General features: G+C 44.9%; 1 protein-coding gene across 3 annotated transcripts in view; it reads left to right on the forward strand.

Annotated features, from left to right (window-relative positions):
* Positions 1-26,213, forward strand: part of EXOC2 (exocyst complex component 2) — a 188,672-nt gene that overhangs the window by 138,301 nt on the left and 24,158 nt on the right. For 2 of the 3 annotated variants that reach the window (XM_044293024.1, XM_044293023.1), the window contains exons 20-22: positions 4,917-4,983; positions 8,798-8,914; positions 16,064-16,205. In XM_044293024.1, coding sequence (XP_044148959.1) covers positions 4,917-4,983; positions 8,798-8,914; positions 16,064-16,205 — 326 coding nt within the window. Of the gene's footprint in view, positions 1-4,916; positions 4,984-8,797; positions 8,915-16,063; positions 16,206-16,452; positions 16,596-26,213 lie in introns of those variants that run through there. The other variant, XM_044293025.1, reaches the window with a different exon arrangement.

The following is a 26,213-nucleotide window of genomic DNA, read 5'->3' on the forward strand; positions in this document are numbered from 1 at the left end:
GACTCCCCTCACCGCAAGGCCAGGAAAGAAGCTAAGCGCCCCATGTAAAGGTGAAAACCCAAGGCTGCTAGAGGAAACCGCCAACCCTGGAGAAGGAGGGGGTTGTAGGTAAAAAACCAGGAAAAGAACGATAGCTCCTGCGTCCCCAAAAACAGGAGACGAGGCGCAAGCCTCCGAAAACAAGATATCACCGTGAAGCGTAAGACCAGAGGAAACACTGGGCATGTGAAGTAGCATGGAAAAAAGAAGCCAGATACAGGCCAGGCAACCTCGGCAGGACACACTGGACTGAGAGACATGGGAGTAGAAGGAGAGCACTCCAAAAAACCTAAAGAGGAAAGGTCCTACAACAGGAGGAGGTCCCTCCCGAAGGAGACCATACGGTGGAACTGCAAACCGCAGCACTAAACCACTCAATACCAGGTACTTGACGTGGGAGGCTGGAAAAAGAGACACAAATCCCAAGAGGACCTCAAATGAACAGGGACAGGGACTCCAGAAAGGAGTACCCAGTATGGGCTCACAAGGAACCAGAAGCTGAACCACCAGAAGACAACGCAAGCCAGAATATCCAGGAAAGGCGAAAAGAAACCACCATAGGGGAAGGGGCATTGGCCATGGACAACTAGCCGTACCAAGAATATTGACCAGCAAACCTTAAACATTGTCCCAGAGAGGGCAAGTACAGCAGCTCGGGATGTACCACAAAACGACAGACATCCATATGCATAAGGAATGCAGAAGTCGCCATGAAAAAACCGGGGTAGCCTACATAGAAATGTAGAAACCAGCTGCGACCGGCATACAGAAAACTTCCAGGGGGGAGAAAGCACCAGACAGGTGCAGACGACGGCAAGGTCCAAGAGGACTGCCCCTCCGCCATGTAGCACAACTAAGCAGAAAATACAAGGGAATACCGAAAACACCTGGACCCAAAAGGAACTACGGGGCCCTGTCCGATACCAGAGCAATCAGCTGAAAATTCAGACAGGTGTGTGTGGCGCTCAGAGGTCCTGTCCTTGACCCATCAGGGAGGACGTCCAGCAATGATAAAAGCCGTGGACCCAGAAGGATTCCGTGTGGCGGACATCCAGCGATGACAGAAAACCGCAGCCGCGGCCGATGCCACCAGCTACGTGTCCAAACAAGGTAGAAGATCCAGTGGAGATCCTTGTACTTCACCAGGAATGGGCCGCTCAGCAATTAGGAAACAACGCGAGTACTCCCCTATAACATGGGGTAACGCGGAGCACAGCATACCGTAGTACCGTAAAGAGAAGGCAAGAGCAACTACAGCACGAAGGCCAACAACCACCTGGCCACGGAGTAGGGAGCGTGGTTGAATGAGGACCACCCGCCGGATCAGACAGATCAGTCATATACTGGAGCTACCAGAAGTAGCAGTAGACCGACAAGGTGGGGGTTGGGCTGGCCCACACCTGCCAGACATGGAAACCATGCACACGCTGAACGAAGGGGGCCTGGTGCAGACAGTGCCTTGAGAGGTAGAAGGAGACCAATGAGCGCGACAGTAAAGGAGTGGCAGATGTATGGAAGAACCAAATGGATGGAACCAACATCCGCAGCACAGATTAGAACCCGTGGGCAGAAAACACCCAGTGATACAGAAACTGTCTGAGCTACAGACCGCACCACAGGGCCCAGCGCTTGGGGTACTACAAACACACGCCTAAAATATGGGCAAAGTGGCTGCATGTTGCCAACTAAGGAGAGTGGAAACATAGCCACAGCATCTGGGAATGAGACAGCATACGGAGGGTACAGGTACACAACCTGTAAAGTAGAAATATGGCTGTGTTAGAGGAACTACATTTAAGATCGAAGCAATGTGGCCGCATGGTGCACCCTAGACCCAGAGAGGTGCAACAGCAACCGCGTTAACAATGGAACCCAGTAGGGCCGCACGGTACCACAAAGAACAAGACAGGTGCACACCACAATCAGGTAGGTGCAATGGCAACAGAAACAGGGCCGCATAGCACACCCTAGAAGCCAGACAGGTTGAACGGCTGCAGCATCGGAGACGGTTCAGGGACTCTACCCATGAAGGGAGTAAGATGGCCGTTTGGTGCACACTATGATGAGGTAGGTGCAATGGCCACGGCAATAGGAGGAGGCCTCAATATCTCGTCCTGTAAGGAGAGAAAATGCCACATGGAACACCATAAAGCCGGACAGGAGGAACGGCTACCGCATCCGGAGATGGCTCAGGTACTCCACCTGTTAAGGGATCAAGGCGGCAGGGAACAGACAGGTAACTGAACCGGACAGGGGCAATTCTACGGCAATTGAAAGTGGCCTCTATATTCCGCCCGTAGGGAGAAATGTTGCCGCATGGAACACAACAGAGCCCGCCAGAGGTATCGGCTACAGCACCGGTGATGGCGTAGGTACTCCACCTGTGAAGGAAGCAAATTGGCTGGGAACAGACAGGCGCAATTGCAGCGGCAATTAAAGGCAGCCTGTATATCTCGCCAGGAAGGGAGAAATAGTGTCGCATGGAACACCATAGCGCCAAGCCAGGGGAATCGGCTACAGCATCAGGAGATGGTGTAGGTACTCCACCTATGACAGGAGCAAAGTGGCTGGGAACAGACAGGTGCAATTGCAACGGCAATTGAAGCGGCCTGTATATCTCACCCGGAAGGGAGAAATAGTGCTGTATGGAACACCATAGAGCCAGCCAGGAGTAATGGCTCCTGTAGGTACACTACCTAAGAAAAGGGGCAAGGCGGCTGTACAATTGCTCTGAACTCACCAACCTACAGGAGGCGATAGCCGAGCTAACCGCTTGCCCAGAACAGGAACTCCCTGTAATGAGGTAGAGTGGCGAACACCAACACCAGGATGGGAACCCCACGGAAACACTCTCAAATGTGTAGAGGATAACCCCTGGTATAGGGGAACCAGGAAGGCTTGTCAGGGACAGCCTATGGCAGTGGTGCAGGAACCCCCCTGTTAAGGAGAAGGCGTACGTATCAGACACCGGGTAGGTGACTCAGTATGCTAAACACGGGGACGGCTGCCTTACCTGTGCGGTTGAATACCTGTGCGGTCAGGGGAGCACCATCCGAAAATCCACTAGAGGGGATACCAACCCTGTTTAGGTAGGAGAGGTTCCTCCGTGCACGTAGTCTTGACCTCCCAGAGGGCTTCTATATGGAGGAAGACCGCCTGATGCTCTGTTCCGAGGGAATCGGTGCAGAGGTGTCCCCAGAGGCAACGGATGGGGTGACAGGAAGGATTCGTCACCAGCCTCAGGCCTGTCCTGGGGGGGATCCGAGGATGCCGAGGAGGGGTGGGACCCCGTTGAGACCACCCGAGGGTGTACTGTGAGCTACCCCTCGCCGAACCCGGGTGCAGGTACCCCTAACTGAGCATGCCCCATCTGCAGGGAGGACCCTGGGAGGGCAGAGGTGGCCGCAATTTGGGTTGGTAGCGTTCCAGCGACACTGCCAGGGAGAGTCGGCCAAGGTTCCCATGGCATTGACACGGAGGGACCCATTCATGGGGAACCTACACAAAAAGATTGTTCAGGGAAAACAATGGGATCTGGGAAGAGGTACTGCACACCAGCAGGGACAGGATGACCACATGGCAGCCATTGTAGACAGCGGACGCACGTGAAAACACGTGGCGACCGAGGAGCTGTTGGGAGAAGAGATGCTCAAAAAGCAGCCAGCAGAGGCTGTCTATCCTGACCCGGACGCAGTGTTCCCCCAAAGAGGTGCAGCAGCAGCTGTTCCCCAAAAAAGAGGTGGTCAGTAGGGCTGCAGGGGACATGAAGCAAACGAGGGGTTAACCACCCCCTCCAACAGAAAAAACATGTTAGCCCAGGAAAGGGTGAGGAGATAGCTCCTCCCGAGGGCCGGGCGGGGCTCAGAAAAGCCCGGGAAGCAAGGGGGAGGGGCCGGGAAGATTGCGGCCTAGCAGGCCCAAAAGCCGGGGCCTCGATTTATGAGGTGGCCGGGAATGGAGCAAGGGGGGCGGGGCGAACCGCGGCCGACAGAGGGCCCACCGAGCCATAAAAATAGGTGAGTAGGGTAGGGGGGGAGAAGCGACACCTGGGGATAGGCAGATCAGGGCAAACAGAGCACCTGGGAGCCGGGGACAGGCCATAGAAGATGAGGCCTAGTCCCGGCAGAAGCCGGGGACTAAAGTAGCGGGGAAGCCAGGGAGAGACTGTGGCCAGGGAGGAGAGAAAAGACCAACCGAGGGGGAAAAGAAGGGAGGAAAAAAAAAATGAATATAACCCCCCCAGGAGGGGGAGGGGGTTGGCTAGGAGGAACGAAGAGGCTCCCCAGGACCCCCAGGTAAGGTGGATCCCATCCCCCTGGCCACAGAAGGGAACCTAACCCTGGGGCAGGGACACAGGGACAGGGGAGTATACTCACCATCCGATATACTCACCATCCGATGTCTTCGGGCGCAGCACGGTCACCCCTTCGGCAGACTCAACACGGGAACCGTGGGAATGCCGGCAAGCCACTGCGGATGCAGTCCGTGGGGACTGGGTGACCGGCGATGGTACCGAAGTACGCGCCCGCAGGGGGGGCAACTAAAGTGGAACACGATGGAGCCCCAGCCTGCAGCAGGTATAACGGTGGAAAAAAACCGACCTGCGGAAGAGAGAAAAAAAGAATAAAAATAAACAGCAGAACCTGCAAAAAAGCAGGACAGGTCTGCCTCCTACGGACACTAGACTAAAACTGAATAGCCTCGTGCCTGTGGAGAGGGTATAGCCCACCTGGGAGGAGCCAACACTTTTTGTGTCTAGTGCCTCCTAGTGGTAGTTGGACATATACCCATGATGCTGTGTCCCCCAATGCCATGCACGAGAAAGTCAGTTTTGTTGCTTTTCTTGTATTTCTTACAATTTCTTCTTTATTTCTCAGTGTTTCGGCTGATATTTCATCTCCTGACTTATTCGGAAGTCTTAATGAAGAGCCCACAATATCCTCTGTAAGTTTTTGATCATTTGCTGCTTTTTATTGGCTCAGAGATTTAGATGTCTTTGTTATATAACATATGCTATATGTTCATTAAATACACAGGGTCTCGATAAACGCTAGTACAGGAATCTGAACATTTATTGCAGCTTTTCTCCATTTTTCTTTGGAGCGAAAGTCCACTTAGTGTTCAGATCCATTGAGTGGCGTACATTATTTTCATTCTCTCTCCAAAGAAAGGTCCTTCTTTTCTAGGATAGTTGGTCCATCCAGAGAACTATGTTTTAGTTAGAGTGGTTACTTAGTCATCTGCAAACTTTGCATTGTGGCTATATTAGTATTGACTTCCCCCCAAAATGAACTAAAAAGCATGGTCTGCTCACCACCGACGATCCCATGAAGGAACCTTGGCGGTGGGCGTAGGGAGGAGAATCCTGAATCGGAGACAGGCACATCTGTGAAAATCCAAGAAGTAGAGATATCTCCAGCTCTTCATCAAACTTTAGTCTTTTTTTATTTTCACTCTTTTAAAAGCATCTTCACATTTGACAGTAAAAGAAGCTTACACGTTTTGAACACTGTGGGAAAAGCTCTATTAAACCCACAGAGAACCCTAGGGAATTTGGATAGTATATCAGTTATAGGTCTGGAGCGAGTCATTAAACCTCTTAGGGGAGGAAATTGGGAGTATACTGATGTAGCAGAGTTAAAAGTCACACTTGGTGAGTTATCACATCTAGTTAACGCATTATGACTGCGACTGTTAAATGACATGCTAGGCAAACCTTTGGGATCTTGACTCTAGATACTAGGTTTCCATCCGGCATAAACCAAAGATCAGAATTGATGTATTCTTACTGATATGTTTATTGTAGATGAAACAGTATGTTGTTCACAGCGTATATTACATCTGTATTGACTGATTGTTGTGTACTGGCAGCCTTTAGTGCAGATTAGGGTTAACCCACTGTAATTGTATTTAACAAGATTTGTGACGGTCTCTCTGGTTTAAGAGCGCTTTCACCACAGTAAGATCAATGCTATGATGAAGAAAAAGTCATACTGTGTCGAAACGCGTAGGGTTCTTTTACTGTCACATGTGAAGATTTTTTTAAGAAACTATGAAGATTGAAGTTTGATGAAGAGCTGGAGATATCTCTATTTGGATTTTCACAGATGTGCCTGTTTCCAATTCAGGATTCTTCCCACAGTCTGGGTTCCTTGATGACATTGGTGGTGAGCTGTCCATGCTGAAGTCAGTATTACCAGCACATCCACTCTGCAAAGTGTGCAGATGACCAAGTAACCACTCAGAAGTATAGTTCTCTAGATGGACCAACTACCCTACATCAGCATTTCTGTCAGTATTTTATACTGCCCTCAGTGAGGGTAGCATATAGTTGATGACAGGTTCCCTTTAAGGATGAAATATTTACAATCCCCAGTTAATTGATTAGAGAGAGGGAAGAGGATGCATCTCTCACCCTGCAACGTGATTGCAGGCCTAACAATGGCCCTCACACTGCCATTTACAGTATAAATGCCAGCTAGGCCCTGAAGACATGGCAGAATAGGCAGCCCCCTGCACAGAAATATTACAATACATGGACAATCAGAGGATCACAGGATAAACCAATAATAGGATTTAGTATAAAAGTGTTTTGAAAAAAAAAACTAATGCTGAAAATAAAAATTGCCTTAAAGACCTTTAATTTTAATAAAGTATTTAAAAAAACAAAAAACATAATTGGTATCACCATGTCTGTAATGACCTGTACAATAAAATTATCAATCCATACGTGAACATTAGAAAAAAAGGAAAAAAAAATAAAAATAAGAAAAGCTGTTTTTTTTGTCATTCCACCTCCCAAAATATGCCATATGTACTTCAAAGTGGCAAATGCAAATATTGAAAAATCATTTTTTACCTGGAAGTTAAAATATAAAGTCTCATGCACATGAAAGTATTTTGGGTCCTCATCCGATCCACAATTTTGCGGGTCGGATGCAGACCCATTCACTTCAATAGGGCCCTTCAAACAAATAGGACATGTCGTATTCTTGTATGTTTTACGGACAAGGATAGGACAGTTCTGTAGAGGGCAGGATGTTCCATTCCGCAAAAAATGCAGAACACACATGGTGTTTTGTGGATCTGTCTAAAAATCTAGGCTAGTATATATTTGGTAAAATAAATAGTGTTGCTGTAATTGTAAGTTCCCTGTCAATGTTTCATTGACACGTTTTCATTAACCGGGACCCTGGTTCATGTGAGGTCAGCTAGTATTAGTAGGTTTCAGCGGTATTCAAAGTGTAGCTGCAATGCCACCCCATTTGGTGATTGGATAATGCTGCACTTTCCTTCTCTGCCCACTTTCCCATTCAACTAGCGGTCCCTATAACACTAGATCCTATGCATTTCTAAATATACTTTATCATCAAGGGTCAGTTAAATAATTCAGTATTGAAGACACCCCTTTCTCCGATACTAACGAAGAGTCTCAGCTCTTACTGCTGTGATAATTAAATCGACTAGACTTGGGATTAAATATACTAGACCAGTGATGGCAAACCTTTTGGAGACTGAGTGCCCAAACTGCAATCGAAAACTCACTTATTTATCGCAAAGTGCCAACACTGCAATTTAACCTGAATACTGAAAAATACCGGCCCAAGTTAAGCTTTGGGTGCGTGGCTTAACACAGGCCCCAGTAAAAATGAATTCCTCCATTGGTGCCCCCTAGTATTAAAAATGCCCCATTAGTGGCCCCCCACTAGTATTAGGGTTCCCATTAGAGGTCGCCAGTATTAATAAGGCAGTCATTAGTGGCCCCCCGTATGAGCGCTTCCATTGTGGATTGCTCATTAGTACAGCCTTTGCCCTCTTCTTCTACTTGTGTTAAAAAAATATATATATATATATATATAAATAAAACTCACTTCATATATTCGATTAGGCCTGGGGAACACTCACTGTATGCACAGGACAAGATCTGCACTCCAGCATGATGATGTTTCGCAGGTCCTACTGCTTCTAGTCAATGCTGCAAAACATCATCACGCTTGAGTGCAGGTCCTGTCCTGCGCATCCAGTGAGCAGCGAGTGTTCCCTGCGGCGCGATCAGATGGATGAGGTGAGTTTTACTTATTGTATTTGTTTTTAACACAAGCAGAAGAGCTGGGGGGGGGGGGGGGGCAAAGGCTGTACTAATGAGCGCTGCACAATGGAAGCACTCATTAGTAATATTGCACAGGTGGCAATTCTAGGCCCACACAACGCCGCGTGCCCCCTCTGGCACACGCGTCATAGGTTTGCCACCACTGGACTAGACTCTTTCCCCTCAAGAACCAGTCTCATAGCTTTTCCTAGTGGTCCCAGCCCATGTCACTGCTGACGTGGTTGGATTTCTCTGACACACATGATTGGCTGTGCGGGGTAGGTGGCTTATCAGGTTGTTATGGAGACAGAGGGTGCTAGCTACACATGCATCCACCAGTAACAGCAAGCGGTGACAGACACCAGCTGTGCTTATCCTTGCTTGGCATCAAGATGATCACAAATCAGATATCATTATATTTGCAGTTGGTCACAAAAAGTGCAAGAATAGATATTAGGATTGATTTAGATATTATTCTCAACCAGCCAGTTCCCCCACTGCTGCCATTCTGATGGTGCCTAGGTCTCGCTGCACTCCACTTCCTGCTGACAGGAAATGGCTGTGGATGCTGCTATTATGTTTATAGATCATAATAAAGTAGTTTTTATATGACTCATTTGAAAGTTCTCTTAACTTGAAATTATTTCTTATTCCTTATTTCTGTTTCAGGAGAAAAAGCTTTTAATTGTTCTGAGCAACTGTAACTATCTGGAGCGACATACCTTAATAAACATTGCCGACCATTTTGAGAAACATGGCTTTCAGGGAATAGAGAACATAACAAAGGTAATACTTTAATTCTTGTCACTTTTTCAAAATACCGTATCACCCTACGAGAGATGGCACTCCATGTGAGCACCGCTTCCTGTTCATTATGTTTGTTGGGGCAAAACCCCCTACTTCTATGATTGTCGGGATCCCAAATTGATGTGGATGACACAGACACACAGCTCAATCAGGTTGTCTCTCCTTTATTCCACACAAGCATACATTTTTATAACACTACAGATAAGCATAGACAAAACAGGCCCACCGTCAAGGGGGTGAAAATCGAAAATAGAGATTTGATTAGCTATTCATATAAGGCAATACTTCCGCACTATACTAACAAAGTTTTTAATGGTTAAAAAATAATAATTCTTATCTCAAGGTTAGTATTCGTAGCAGCGCATCCCGAAACTCAGAAAGAACATAACTCTCTCTTGTATGTCAAACTCTGATAAGGGAGCGAGGGAGCTGCTACCTTGGCCTTGTAGCTATCTATACACAGAAACTGCCATGTCTTCACAGCTGGCTCATCCATTTTTCCACATATGCACAAGATGGAGGACATATTTATACAAAATGGATTCTCATCCCTTACATGTTGCACTTTGTCCCAGAAGTGCAGTGTAATACAAGTACTCGCTCCATCAAGTGAATGGAGCGAGTTCTTGTAATTACACTATGCCGTGGCTCCACAGTAGACAAGGAAGCGTAATGATCAGGAAGCAGCGCTTGCATGGAGTGCCGTCTCCTCATCAAAACAGCTGATTATCGGGGGTGCCAGGTGTTGGACCCCTGATGATCAGATATTGATGACCTATCGTGTACCTATCTGGATAAATGATGATCTTTTTAAAGTATATAATTTAGGAAAACAAACATTGCACCTAAAACTCAAATCCAAGCAGAGGTTTACTCCCAATCAATGTAAAAATAATATATGAAGGTGTGTAAAGCCATATACCACAAGCGTATAGATCAGGGGAATTCTGACCCCTAGTGAGACCTCTATGCCTGGCCTGTATAAGCAGATAATCACTGCGGACAATCCTTATCAGATAGCTTGAACTCACCAATACCGAGTTTATCCAAGAAAGTTGCTTTATTCTGTAGCCAAGATAGTACAGCAGAAACAGATGGATTTTGTACGGTGTTGTAGGTGGTCAAAAGATGATGCTTTTACAAGCTAGCATGAAATACAAGTGTACGTGTTGAATCCCAGAAGCAGAATGAAGACACAGGAAGTGAGGGTGGAGCAAGGAAATGAATGACAGATAAAGCAGAAAACAAAGTGCATAACCAAAAATGGCCACTAGGTGGGGGCATATGACAAAATATGAATATTTGAATAGTTCAACGAAACAAAACTATATAGATTTAACTGCATAGCAGCACAAGGGGTACTCAAGTACTTTTTGTAAAGGTCCACATACCTGAGTCTGCTGCAAAACAAAAAAATATATAATTAGGGACAACACCATATATATTTGGGGACAACACCATAATTTGGGACTACACGTCTTGTAGCGCTGCCTTATATTTTTTTTTACAATAGTCCACACCTCAGCCCACCTAATCTCCTTTCTGCCGACCAAACAGTATGAATGTCCTTTCAGTGCTCCCTAACAAAATGATGCCCTCAGACAGTATGATGCACTCCACAGAGTATGATACCCCTAAGTGCACCCTCACAGCAGGGTGATCTCTTGGTGCCCCCACACATTATGATGCGCCTTAGTGACACATTGCGATACCTCCTTAGTTCCTCCCCAAAGAGTATGAATCCTCATTGTGCCCCCTCACAGTAGTAATGCCCTCTTTGTGTCTCCTTCACAGTAATAATCCCCATTGTGCCCCCTTCACTGTAATAATCCCCATTGTACCCCTTTCAAAGTAATAATGCCCATTGTGCCTCCTTAATAGTAATAATGCCCATTGTGCCCCCTTAATAGTAGTAATGTCCATTGTGCCACCTTCACAGTAATAATGCCCATTGCGCCCCGTTCACAGTAATTATGCCCTCTGCGCCCTATCCATAGTAGAAATCCCCATTGTGCCCCCTCCATAGTAGAAATGCCCATTGTGGCCCCTTCACATTAACAATACCCATTGTGCCCCCTCCAGAGTAGAAATTTCCACTGTGCCCTCTCCAGAGTAGAAATGCCCATTGTGCCCCATCCGTATTAGGAATGCCCATTGCGCCACCTTCACATTAGTAATGCCCATTGTGCCCCCTCCAGAGTAGAAATGCCCATTGTGCCCCCTTCACTTTTGCAATGCCCATTGTGTCCCCTCCATAGTAGAAATTACCATTGTTCCCCCTCCAAAGTAGAAAAGCCCATTGTGCCCCATCTGTTAAAAAAAAAAAAATACTCGCCTTGTCCCGTTCCTAAATCTCACAGTCCTCTCTCCCCTGCAGACACAGATGGCTCTGCAGCACTGTGTAGGCAGAGCTTATGCTGATTTCCGGGCTGCAGGCGCCACCCACACAGGCCGTCAGCGTGATCTGTGCCTGCAGGCTGAATGGTAGAGCAGGGAGAAGTCTTCTTCCTGCTTCACCATTCAGAGCGCTGCCAGCCTGAAGGGGGGGGGGAGCGCGGGAAGTTGAGCGGTGAGTGACAGGACCCAGCTCCCTGTGCTCCAGCAATGAGTGCTTCCATATGTATTTATGAAAGTCCTCATTGCTTCTGGACTCTGGCACCCCCTGAGAGCGTCAGGCGGATTAATAGTATACACAGATATACATGTTACCTATTCCCCTGTGGTCACGTACACTTATTCAGGGAAAGAAAGATCTCTCTGCTCCTCTCTCAGTAGCCTGTCATCACGCCCCCACTGGTCCCCCCCCCTCTCCTCCTCCACGCTGGAGGAGACCAAAGCCTGCTAAAGGGAGGGTAGATTAACATGACTGTATCTTATTTTGTATAATAGCTGGGGGTATGATAGCTGTAAAACAAGATGAGATTGCGGTGCTAGCCACGATGCATCCTTTAGAAAATGGTGTGGATTGAGAGCTGCAGGTATATGCAGCTTTTACGCCTAAACTTTTTATAAAGAGGTCTTTAAAAGCTAAAGAGGACCTTTCACCAGAATTAAACTTCTAAAGTAACTATACAGGCATGTAGATCGGCGCCCAGGGATCTCCCTGCACTTACTGTTATACCTGGGCGCCGCTCCGTTCTCCCGTAATTGCCTCCGGTATCTTCACAGTTAGGCTCCACCCAGGGGAACCTGCCGGCGCCTCCTTCTCCCATGCTGCAGCGCTGGCCAATCACAGCGCTCAGCTCTCTCTCAGGCTATGAGCTGAGCGCTGTGATTGGCCAGCGCTACAGCATGGGAGAATGAGCCGACGGCAGGTTCCCCTGGGTGGAGCCTAACTGTAAAGATACCGGAGGCAATTACGGGAGAATGGAGCGGTGCCCAGGTATAACAGTAAGTGCAGGGGGGTCCCTGGGCGCCGCTCTACATGCCTGTATAGTTACTTTAGAATTTTAATTCTGGTGAAAGGTCCTCTTTAGATTGTCAGCTTTGAAACAAGACCTGGCTCAGATCTCTAGCTGTTATACAGTCTGAGATACACCCAACTGTAACACGGATGTATGCGATGCCTCCTTGGATACTAAAGTGCCACTCTGCAGGGTCGTATATAATAGATTCTTGGCAGTGAGATCAGATCAGGAGGGTTGGATTCTTGGCACCCCCAGCTGTTTGCAGGACCGGTAATGCACCAGAACCAGGCAAAGCTCTCTACACCGTGTCGTGGCCATGCCTGGTTAATTCATCTTAGTCCCCTTCAATACAGTGTGAGAGAGGTGCAGTAACCAGCCTTGGAAAACCCTATTTAGAAAACCCTTGGCTACACATTTTAATTTGCTACTACTATATATGCAATCCAAAAATTACTCAAATGGTCAGTAAGTTTCCACGCAACTTTGTGTAAATCGGTATGGGTGAAAATAAAAAACTTAATATATCTTAACAGAGGAAATTATGGCTCATTTTCCACTTATCAGCTCTTATAGTCCCCCTTCGTAAACTTACATAGTCCGAGACAAAGAGACAGACTGTCAACTCGCTAAAAGATTAGCTTACATGCTGTCCATAAACATCTTAGATGAGACAGAGAGGAAGAGGGTAAGCTGGCAGTCTGTCCTGAGACAGAGAATGTTAAAGGGGTTTTCCGAGATGTTAATACTGATTACCTATTCTCTGGATAGTTCATCAGTATCTGATCGGTGGGGGTCTAACACACAGGATCCCCACTGATCAGCTGTTCAAGAAGGCAGCGGCTCTTACACCAGTGCCGCGGCCTTCTTGCTGCTTTCCCTAGGCCGAATGATCACACATTCATCAGTCACATGACCTTGGCGCAGCTCAGCCTCATTGAAGTGAATGGGGCTGAGCTGCGATATCAAACATAGCCACTATACAATGTATGGCGCTTTGCTTGGTGAGCTCCAAGAAGGCAGTGGCGCTCCCAGGAGTGAGCCAGTGCCGGTGCCTTTTAAAACAGCTGTGGGGGCGGAATCCATAACGGAATTCTTAGATAACCCGACTCCGAACCTTGTACGCAGAACTTGAAAACACAAGTTTACTCATTCCTAACGGAGGGGAAGGAAGAGCTGATAAGTGGAAAAAGGGACATTTTTTATGATAAGGAGTATTACAAAATTCCTTACATTTACCTGTACTACTGCTTTATACAAAGTTGTGTGAAAAATCATCGACCATTTAATTAATTAATTTATTGCATATATGCAAATTACTAGGGTAAAGGTTCCAACTAACAAGATTATTTACAGATTCTGCACAGTACTAATCCATTTCCTGACATTAGATTTCTGCATAAGATATTTGGCATACAAATATTCCGTGTCAGCATCTCACCCTTAAGATCATTATCATCAAAGAAACAGAAGAATCAATTATATCTGTCACTTTGGTTCTCGATGAGTTATGTATGGGATTTTTTTATTTTTTTTCAAAGAATGAAAATGTCAGAGTGGGTGACATTACATTACATTCTTTATGTATCTTTGATGACCTATCAAGTCTGTGATCAAATTGCTCAAATTTTTCCGTAGATGTGTTTTTGTGTACATGGCCATGCTTATGTATTAAAGCACACATTTTTACTGTGAAATTGTTCAATTTCCTTAGTAATACCTTTTGTTCAAGTGTATCAGATTCAAATCATTTTCTAAAATTGTATTACAATTTCATTTTTAGCTTTTTTGTGGGTATGTCTTTTTTTGCATGTTTTTGTGTGTTTTTTTTGTTTTTTCTCTTTTACAAAGAGAGTCTGTCATCTATTTTGAGCTCATATTACATTATAGCACAGTTGTCCTTCCTGAAACAGCTGATCGGCATGGTCCCCGGGTGTCGGACCCCCACCGATCAGATACTGATGCTAGGTCATCAGTATGAAAATCTCAGAAACCCTTTTAACTATAATGATGTATGGTGGGTTTCCATCATTATGCACTTCATTTGCTGCACTATTTTGTCTTTCATGTTTGATGGAATCTGAGACAGAGTCTCCAAAGCTTATTTGCGAAGGTCAACTAAGGGTATATGCACACAGTGCCCATCACCTATGGATTTTCTCACACAATGCAATACAGTACCATTTTATGTACACAATGTGGAAATTTTCAGTGCAGATTTTGAAATCTGCAGCAATTGTTTTTGTGGATTTTCAGTGCGGATTTCACCCATTGCGATGCAAAGGATGAGACCGGGGGCAGATCCATTTTGATGTCTGCAGCAAAAGCCACAAGTAACACATGTGAATTTGGTGCGGAAATGCAGCAAAAATTGTGCGAAAAGTCCTCATCACCTATACTACCGTGTGTATATCTTTCGTTGACATACTTGTCACTCAGGTCTTTAGGATATTTGACCTAGAGACAGCTCAGTACCATTCAAGTGAGTTGGGCTGAGCTTCACTACCAAACCCAGCCACTATCCAGTGGACAGCATTGTGCTTGGTAAGCTGCGAGGAAGCCGAAGTCCTCACCAGAGCTCAGGTAACGACAGGGGTGCCAGGCATCAGACCTCAGCTGATCTCATACTATTGATCGATCCTGAGGATAGGCCATCTATATCAAAGTCCCAAAAATCCCAGAAAACTCCTTCAAAAACTTGGTAGGTGATTTCAACTTAAAGGGGTTATCCCATGATTAATGTAAAAATGAAAGTCTGACATCATGACAACCAGCCCTGTACCTCACATGGAACCAGAGATCTCCCCATTTATTGCTCTGCTAGAATTATATCAAGCTTTCAGCTCATAGGGAGTGTTCTTTCGGCTGCAGCTCAGGAGGCACATCCCTTCTGCTCTAGCTCTCCCTATCACAGCTTAGGAGGCAGCCAAAGGATGAAACTGAGCATGTGCGGCCATGTCAGTGAGCCAGGCAAAGAAATTAGAAATAAAAAAAACCGCCAGATGATTGATACAATTTATTAAATAAATTCAGTGGCTATACTAATTTTTTTTTTTTATTACATGCAGTTACCAGAATTATTCAGATCCAGGTTCTAGTTTTAAATTGTAGACTATTTTTTTTGTAGGACAACCCCATTAAGGGAAATCTGTCACCAGGAAATTCACGGTTTAATCCGTGCACTATGGGCAGATTTTACTCTACATTTACCAACTGTTTTGCTCACTTTTCCAAGCCTTTTATGTCTTGTCCTGAAAGGGGTGTGGCATCGAAGGAAAGGCGCGTGCTTATATATCAGTCTGTTCAGCTCCTCCCGCTCTGTAACCTGATCTTGTAATACATTTACTCTGGTCAAACGCGGCTTCTCCGGTAATAACTGCTAACCGCTAAAGATTTAAGACTCACAATGATCCTTTAAAAAGGGGTCATCTTAAAGGGGCAACCCCTATACATTTAGACTTTGTATATCACAGTGACAGATACTGGATTTATCAGGTAAAACAGTAGACATCAGAGTATATACCATGTAGAGGACATTTAGAAGGCTTTCTCTAGAAAAACAAAAATAAAACCAGCTTTCATACACTCTATGCTGAGAAAAAATATTGAACCGCCTATCTGTATGGGTTTTTTCACAGGTTCTTTCTCTATATATTTAATGACTGCTTTTACAAGCATTAATAAGGAGCCCAACCATTAATCGTTAGTTGTTCTTATTTTAAAGGCCAGCACGGAGTCTCTGACGGAACTGGACCAAAGTTTATTTGAAAAATTTATCGAAAGTAAAGCAGACCCCATAGTTGGATCTCTGGAGCCTGGCATATATGCGGGGTACTTCGATTGGAAAGACTGCCTGACCCCCACAGGTAATCCACATGCATTTTTGAGCCATTGTTCTTGTGTAAGAGGTGCACGCAATAATGTATTTTTACACAATTGTTTTCTTGCATTTGTTTGTAATTACGGGAAAGGAAATGCAATCTCAGCCTTGTAACGACAGATATGACATTAAAGGGGTTGTGCAGTCAATAAAAATGAAGCTTTAAAATAAAATAAGGGACATACTATATACTCTCCCCTTGCAGTACTTGAAATATAAATTTTGACTTTCAGTGCTGCGGCAAGATGTGTCGTTTGCTGATCATGTGATCTTCCGTCTCTATTGCTCAACCTCCTTAGATGGAGCATACCAATCATTCCGTTAAAGAGGACCTATTACCGGTCCTGACATTACAGGCGCGTCACAGCCAGGGAAAAGGAGACTCCTCTTTGAGCGCCGACGTCCCATGTGTGGTCCTTTTTTGGCCTGATGAAGGGCTCTCATTTAGCCTGAAACATTGTCATAACTGTACATTGTGCATCATTATGTCCGGCTGAATAAAATTCACTAATCATCACATCAATCAAACTGAGTGCTGTCTAATTGTATAAATACTACAAGTGTGGTTCTTGAGGTGGAGCGAGGAACATATCCGTGACGTTCACCCCCAAAACAAGCCAGGCTACTGTTGAGTGCTGTTACCACTTGAAATTACACTACTGAGAAAAGATGACGTCTCATACCCTGTACCGATGCTATTAGCATACAGGGCGCAAAGCCAGATCGGGGGGCACAGCGGGGCAACAGAGCAGCCGATCTGAAAAATATTACAGCAATGACTTCTACTAATAATGCCTTACAGTGCCAGGTACTTATATTGTAATGTCAGGACCGGTGAAAACTCCTCTTTAAACTCCTTTCATTCGAACATGCTCCGTCTGAGGGGACGAGACAACAGATCTTTATATACTGGTGTTATGGTAGAATTTTTTTTTGTATGATCCCTAAACAAGGGATGTTACCATGTGGTCTGCGATGCGCCAGATGTTAAAATTCAGTCTAGGGGCAAGAGAATGAGAAGACAAGACCCATGGTGGTATTTGAGTCTATCCACTTCTGACCCCAAATGGAAGAATATCCCTTTTATTAAGCAAAAGTCCTGGGTGTTCCCTTACAGCGTAGATTCCACTAATCACATTATGGCAACTGTTAGAACAAGAATCTAAATGTCTCCATAGGAAGCAGTCAAAGTACCTGTTAGGAGGGAAAGCAAAGGAATTATTTTCTACATCCAGTTTATGCAATATATTGCATACAAAAGAATTGTGATTACAAAGAATATATAATTCAGAAATTTCCGTCACAGCAGCGTTTAAAGAGAATAGATAACCAAGATGTAATTCTGTTCAATTAATCTGCCATATGTTTCTAGCTACAGCCTTTCTTCTGCAGTTAGATGTCACATCAGTAGGAGTTATTGTTATATACACTTGGCTATATTTTTCTCTATAAGGATTTTCTCAATTTATTAATAGTATATACATATAAATATACTTTATAGAATTCTCTTGAGAGATTTAAAATATATGTGTGGTGTTTCCGTCAATGTTATTATACCGATCCATAGGCTAGAGTTTCACTAATGGATTAGGGTGCATTCCTCTTCTAGTCATAGATACTCTTATCAAGGATTTTCCATAAATTGATTGACCAGCTTACTACTGTTGGCCATTGAGTGTCGTTGTTTTTATCTTTATTTTTTATTTTTTGTACTATAGGTCTGATTCAGGTGGACATGTGTGCAACGGACTGTACACAGACAAGCCATGCTTTATTCTAGTTCATGTCTCATAGAATATGGAGATCATTAGATATAATTGTCTCTTGAGGTTGCCATGATCTCTACAGTCCTCACTGCGTATTAAAAATCATCTGTTTGTTACTGCCACAACACAGACTATTTTTAATACGAACGTGTGAATCCAGCCTGATAAAGTCTATCTTTGTATCTGGCAGGTTGGGTTCGACACCCAAGACCCCTGCCAATCAGCTGTTTGAGAAGACACGCTGTCGGTAGCGCCACAGCCTTATCCCATTGTACCGTGGCTGTGCTTGGTATCGCAGCTTAGCCCATTCAGGCCATGTGACCGATGAACATTGTGAGAAAACCGTGGCACTACTGCAAGTGTTGGTGTCAGACCCCCACCAATCAGTTACTGATGACGTATCCCGGAAAACCCCTTTAATATCACAATTATGTGGGCCCTCTATAGTAGTATTTAGCTACTATGTAGAGTCACTATTCAGGCCTTACATTGCGTTACTAGACATGGCTAAACAGATTTGCATCTTTTAGAAAAATAAAGACAAGAAAATGTATATGCAAATGATGGGTGGGGTTGCCCTACTTTCTTTTTACGTGGTGCCCTATTTTCTCTAGAACTAGTTTACTACTAGTGCAAATTATATTTCCATGAGTTTAACTTTAATGGAATCCAGGCCGCGGTTCCACGGACCGCTCACGGCCATGAAAAACGGCCGTGGGCATTCGGCCTTACTCAAACATTTCAAACAAGTCTATTTGATAATTTTAAGGTCATAAGGATTCTATCAAATAAGTGGGACAATACCTTGTTACACATATTTCAGACATGTCTTCTTGTCTATCAGATAACATGGACAAAGTCTTTCACAAACATTTCTGACAAGTTATATTGTTTATTCCAACAAAAATGGAAAAGTTCTCATACAAACATGTCAAACAAGTCTTAAATTTGTACATATGTCAGGATAATTTTATTGGACCCAATGAACTTCAAATGATCAGAGACTCCCATCTTCACACTTTACACATTTATCATCAGAACTGGTGTAAATGATGACAAATCTACACCAACTACTAGCTGGAGTAAATTTCAGTCTGGTAAAGGCACTGCCAGAGGAGGCATTTAGTTAAGGACTAGGCCTGCTCTTTGTCATGAATTAAATGTCTCCTCTAGCAGCACAGGGCCCATCAAGACCGATATAGCACACATCAGTCTTAATAAATCAGGGCCTGTGTTTCTTTGAAACACTGCAGCACTTCAGAGTAAGGCCTCTTTCACACGAGCATGACGGATTGGCTCCGGATGCGTTCAGGGTGCGATCAGTGAAACTCGCACCATTTTGCAAGCAAGTTCAGTCACTTTTGTCTGCGATTGCGTTCAGTTGTTCAGTTTTTTCCGCACGGATGCAATGCGTTTTTCTTGTGCATGACAAAAAAACTGAAGGTTTACAAACAACATCTCTTAGCAACCATCAGTGAAAAACGCATTGCATCCGCACTTACTTACAGATGCAATGCGTTTTTCACTTAAGCCCCATTCACTTCTATGGAGCCAGGGCTGCGTAAAAAACGCTGAACTGATGCGTGAAAAAAACGGTACACAGACACATTGAAATTAATGGGTCCGGATTCAGTGCGGGTGCTATGCATTCACGTCACGCATTGCACCTGCGGGGAAAACTCGCTCATGTGAAAGAGGCCTAATACATAGTTCGGTGTAACCAAGTAGCATGTTGGTATTTTATGCTGCCTGCATTTAGGGAAGCATGAACCTATCGACAGGTTCCCTTTAACTACCGTATGTCTGTGCAACCAGTTTGTAGCAGTTTCCCTCGTGTACCATATGTGCCTGTCCTACCGTAGGTGTTCTGAAGTGTTAATTAAATACCTCAAACATACCACCATTTGTTTAAAATAAAAAAATTATGTTATGCTCACCCCTTTCTCCAGCAGCGTTCTCTGTTCTATTGGCACAGTCCCCCTGCTGCTATTGGTTTACACACTGCAGCAGTGCCGTGCCAGTGTGCGGCATGTGATGGCTGCTCTGATCAGAGAGCATAGATGTAGGGGAAGAAGCAACTGGATTACAAACTGTTTAAGGCTACTTTCAGATTAGCGGCAGCTTTCTCCGGCAAGCTGTTCTGGCGGGTGAACAGACTGCAGGATCCGTGCTGCCGCTAGTGCATGTGTGCCGCTGGAAGTCCACTTCAGCCCTATTCATTGTAATGTTATAGTTTTATTCTGGCCACCTCTTGGCATGTTTGCCATGCTGCGGCCGGACCTCTGGCCCGCCCCCATTATATTGAATGGGGCTGGAGCGGACTTCCGGCAGCACGCGTGCACTAGCGACAGCACGGATACGGCAGGCTATTCACCCGCTGGACCAGCCTTGCACTCCCCGCCTTCCCAGAGCCATAACTTTTTTATTTTTCTGTTCACATAGCCTTATGAGGGCTTATTTTTTGAGGGACAAGTTGTACCTTCTAATGGCACTAATTAATATTGCATATGATGTAGTGGGGAACTAGAAAATAATTCCAAATGAGGTGAAACTGTAAAAAAAAAACGCAATTATGTCACAATTTTATGTTGTGTTTTTTTTGTTTTTAAGGGAGTCTGTCACCACAATTTGACATTATAGACTGCTTACATAGCGTTGTAGCATAACTATAGATGAGTCAAATCATACCTTTGTTGTTTTGTTCTGCAGTTCACCAGAGGCAAAATGGTCATCACAGTGCCCATGCCCAGGCCGGCGGTGAACTGCGCACTCTTGGGATTTCGGCCATTATGCTCGATCATGCAAGAGGCTTACAGGGCGGGCCAAGCAACAGGCTGGGGAGGGGTTATGTGAGAAGATGGCAGAGTGGCCTGGGCACTTACAGCCCAAACGCCACCCCTGGGCACTTGCGAGCCCTCATTTGCATATGAATAAAACAGCGTTTTTGCTTCTGTTGAACTTCAGAACAAAACAACAAACGTACCATTTGACACATCTATAGTTATGCCACAGCGCTGTGTAAGCAGTCTATAATGTCAAATTGTAGTGACAGACTCCCTTTAACGACGTTCCCTATGCAATGCAGTAAAATTTACCTGCTATCTTCATTCTCCAGGTCAGTACGATGACAACGATATCACTCTTTTTAGAGTTTTTCTTGCGTTTTAATACTGAAAAAAAAATAAAAACCTTGAAAAAAATACATTCTTTTCCCCGGCGCCTCCACAACGGCAATCCCAGGAGGGTGTCCCCACCTCCCCAGGACAGGAAACAATGTAGAAGCTCAAGTTTAAAAGGCCCCTCCCTTTACCGGCTTCAGTTGTTGTTTTCTGTCCTTGGGATCGCTTGGAAGCCGCTCCTGCAGAGCCGGGAGTCCATTAAAGTCTCGCACGGCCTGTCAGTTGCCCCATTCAGGAGGGTCTGTGCAGGTGACCGGGATTGAAGAGAGCCTGGCGCCTCTGTCCCGTTGAAGGCAGCCCGGGCATCCGCTTTCCCCGTTACGGAACCTGTGGGAAGCGAAGGATCGCATGCGCCTAACAGTTCGGAACATCTGGGCAAGAGTTTCACTTTGCCAGGTCTCTGCGCATCACTTCCGCCAGCAGGGGAATGTCGGGAGCATGGATCGCAGAAGACTGCGTCCTGCATGTACAACATGTCCGCTCCCTTGGAAGCTGTGGATCCTTCTACTGCCCAGAGCCCAGTAAAGCCTCCTCCTCTCAGGAAATCTCTATTGGGTGAAGAGGAGCAGAGTTCTATTGTTTTTCCCCCACTTGTGTTAGTGCTGGCCTTTATTTAAAATTCTTAGTTGCTAATTTGTCCCCCAAAAATGTATCTTACTTTATAGGGCAGGGAGGCCAGCACCGTAAAGACCTCTAACGGAGATTCGGCATGAAAAAAATTTGCAATGTGCAAAAAATCCCTGCCGCCTAAGTCTAAAAAAGCACTTTGTCCCAGGTGTACAGACAAAGTAGTGACTGCTGAGTCCCCATCCTTACTAAAATCCATAAGAGATATGATCAAGAAAGAAGTAAACGTGGTGATAGACGCAAGATTACCACCAGATTCCCCCCAACCATCAACCTCACAGAGATCACAGATATCTGAATTCCCATGTGATCCAGACTCGGATGAGGGTGAAATATTCTCACAGTCCGAATCTTCTAAGGACGAATCGGGGAAGCCTTTCTGTATTCCTGAAGATACAGAAAAATTGTTAAAAACAATAAGAGCTACTATGAAGATTGAGGACGTAAAGGAATCCCAATCAGTTCAGGATAAAATGTTTCAAGGATTGGGTGAAAAGAGAAGGAAAGTCTTTCCTGTCCATAATAACATTAAAATGTTGATCGCTAAAGAATGGAAGGATCCAGAAAGGCGAAATACAATTCCAAATGCCATTAAAAGAAAATACCCCTTTGCAGAATCAGACTCATTCTCATGGGATAATGTTTCCAAGATCGATGCTCCAGTTGCCCGCATATCAAAAAAGACTTCCTTACCTTTTAAGGATATGGGCCTCTTAAAAGATCCGATGGATAAGAAATGTGAGGGTCTTCTCAAGCGGGCATGGGAGACAAACACGGCTATGCTGAGGCCTGGTATAGTGGCAACCTGCACCTCCAGATCATTATCGGTCTGTTTAACCCATCTGGAGGAACACCTAGCGGCAAGTACCCCTAGAGAGGAGAGCCTAGCCTCTATCCCTGTTTTCGAAGCAGGCCTCAAATTTTTGGTCAGATGCCTCGGCGGATCTAGTAAGGCTCTCGGCTAGGTCTGCTGCCTTATCGAATGCCACACGTAGAGCTGTATGGCTCAGATCCTGGTCTGGGGATTCTACTGTAGCTCAAAGAGTCGTCTATGCTCCATTCCGTGTGAGGAGGATAAGTTGTTTGGTTCAGCCTTAGACGACATTTTAGAGAAGGCATCAGACAGGAAAAAAGTCTTTCCTTCAGACAAAAATTTTTTCCAACAGAGACGGTCCTTTCGGAGCCAAAAAAGGACCGGATCAGATCAGACGGGAAAAGACCGCTCTGGAAGATGGCAATCCTTAGGAGGAAAGGTTTTCAGCTCTTACAGGGTAATAATAAACCTGAAAAGGTTGAACAAGAGCATAGCCTACAAAAAGTTCAAGATGGAGACAATCAGATCAACAGTAAATCTCCTGAAGAACTGGGATGGGAATCAGAATACGCTAGACAAGAGGATAAAAGTTCCTTTAAAGGTAAAGCAGTCTCTACTGTGGTGGAGAATAAGAAAAAATCTTCAGTCAGGAGTATTTTGGAGACACACCAATCAGGTGGTTATCTCTACCGACGCTAGCAGTCGTGGATGGGGAGGCAACACCAAAGATCAGGTAATACAACGTGTTTGGAGTCAAAACATGGCAGAAGCATCCTCAAATCTAAGAGAGTTGATGGCAGTCTTCAAAACACTGCTCTCTTTCCAGTCAACCGTAAATTCCCATTATGTAAAAATTCTGTCCGACAACTCCACCGCAATGGGCTATTTAAACCGGCAAGGAGGGACAAAAAGCAGAGCTCTGCGAAATCTGTCAGGGAAGATATTTTGCTGGGCAGAAAAGAACCTACATTTTTTAACGGACGTCCATCTCAAAGGCAAGAAAAACATAGTAGCGGACTATCTCAGCAGGGAGAATTTAAAAGAGGGAGAATGGTCACTAGACCCCGATATGTTCGATCCGATATTTTTTAAAAAGTGGGGTTCATGGTTTAAGTGTTTTCTGAGATTTTATTTTATTTTTTTACCGATGATCTATCCTCTGGATAGGTCATCAGTATCTGATGGGTCCCGGGTATCATATCCCCACCGATCAGATATTGATGACCTATCCAGAGAAGGCACCGGCGCTCCTGTGAGTGCCACTGCCTTCTCACAACTCCCCAAGCACAGGTCAGCCCCGTTCACTTGAATGGGGCTGAGGTGCTCCTAGGCCTCATGAACGATAAACGTGTCGTCACGGGCCTAGGAAAGGCTGAGAGAAGGCTGCGGCGCTCACAGGACCATCTCTGCCTTCTCAAACAGCCGATTGGCTGGGATCCCAGGTTTATAGAAACACAGACAAAATTCAGATGTCCAAAGTTCAGGTTCTCTATATAGGCAACAAGTCTACAGGTGGCAAATAACACAAAAGCACAGTACCTTCAGTTTGTAAGCAACCTCTATGCTCCATCCAGAGAGAGCTTTCCTAGTGTAGCTTGGGTTTTTAAGTAGGCCTCAGTACTACTGCATTTGTCATTGAAACCATTGGAAAGGAACATAGGAACTGGACTAGGACCATTGGCTTGGTACAACCCAGAACACTCTTTTAAACAAGGAGAAAAACTAAAAATGTGCTCTCCTACTTCATGGAGCCCCTCATCGTGTATAGACAAGAAACCTAGGTGAAATATATACACTATCTGCCACCTTTCCAGTCTTACAGTATGTACTCTCAGCTGAGTTGAACTGGTGGGTATGTGGAGGGTGGGGGGTCAGGAGGGGTAGCTGGCAGGTGGACAGGCATGTATGGCCAGACTCGTACATCCAAAAACATATTAGTCTAAAGTGTGACTGTTTTGTCCCACAAAAGTTGCACTTCTCTAGAATAAAATAAATTTAAGCTTAAAAAAAATATTCTGGTTAGCTAAAGTGAACCTCAAGTTCCTGTGCAGCTTGACAGCATGACTTAGTTCTGCTGAGAATTCTTCAGGCCCTGTTATCCAGAATATAAGGTGTCCTGTATCTAGTGCTCTTACTATCTTTCCACTATAAGCACTAGTTTCCAGTTTATATATCGATATAAAATTTTGAGCGTTAAGTAAATACACTGCATTTTTGGGTTGTACTGATCACAGGTTGGTGAAGACCTGCAGCAGATTTTGCTGTTAATCCACGGCAAGCTCCCCAAGTGTTACATGTGGATTTTTTCAGATCTCACTCTTTGCATTGCAAAGGTTAAAATCCACTGAACAAAACACAAATTTGTAACGTACAATTCCCTACCATGTTCTCAATTCTGCATCTGAAAAATTATGCTACATGTTAATGGGGTTTTTAAAACTGCACTAAAGCATGAAGCTCTGCTCATATAAATTAGAGATTGGCTGAAAGTGACAAGTCAAAAGTCAATAATGCTCAATCCGATATATGGTCTAATTTTTCATGTGCTGTGATCTGAATGGCTGCCATAAACTGCATGTTTGCACTACCTACTTTATGTTCAGGTTGCTTGAGAATTGTTCAGACACCCTCTTACACCAATGATCAGAAAGCACAAGCATACTCTGAGAAGTTTCATTCATATTTAATGCTCAATTTTGAAAACATTTTTGGAACGTGCCCACATATTTAACCACATTTCCTGTTTTTTAGCAGAAGCTTTACGAATTGCCTCTTGGTGTTTGCGCTAAAATTAGAATCAAAGGGTGATATAATTAAAGTAGGTACCTTTTGACGTGAGGAGCAGATAGGTAAAGTCACTTACTTTCCAAAACATTATCACAATGCGCACCTTTTCCTATTCCTCCATTTATTGTAAAAGAGGTCCTTGCCGGTAAGGTGTGAAAAATAAAGAATCGATAGAGCACGTTTTCAACTTTGATAAGAAGTTTAACCTCTTCCATGCCATTAAGGCTACTTTCACACTTGCGTTCGGGGCTCCGCTTGTGAGTTCAGTTTGAAGGCTCTCACAAGCTGCCCCGAACGGATCCGTCCAGCCCTAATGCATTCTGAGTGGATGCGGATCCACTCAGAATGCATCACTCTGGCACCGTTTGTCCTCCGCTCCGCTCAGCCATGCGGAGGCAAACGGATCCGTCCAGACTTACAATGTAAGTCAATGGGGACGGATCCGTTTGAAGTTGACACAGTATGGCTCAATTTTCAAACGGATCCGTCCCCCATTGACTTTCAATGTAAAGTCAAAACAGATCCGTTTGCACTATCATGGTAATGCAAACTGATCCGTTCTGAACGGATCTAAGCGTTTGAATTATAGGTGCGGATCCGTCTGTGCAGATACCAGACGGATCCGCACCTAAACGCTGGTGTGAAAGTAGCCTAACATGCACTGTATCTGGCCTAATTATACCTACTTAAAGGGGATGTCCACTTTTGACTTGGCATCTGTTGTGATCTGATTCTGCAAAAATGAAGGAACAGAGAAATGAAGCATTATGCAAGAACCATTACTTATCCATGCAACAATGGCCGTCTATGCTCTGAAACTT

Source organism: Bufo gargarizans, chromosome 5 (assembly GCF_014858855.1).
Source record: "Bufo gargarizans isolate SCDJY-AF-19 chromosome 5, ASM1485885v1, whole genome shotgun sequence".
Classification (NCBI taxonomy): domain Eukaryota; kingdom Metazoa; phylum Chordata; class Amphibia; order Anura; family Bufonidae; genus Bufo; species Bufo gargarizans.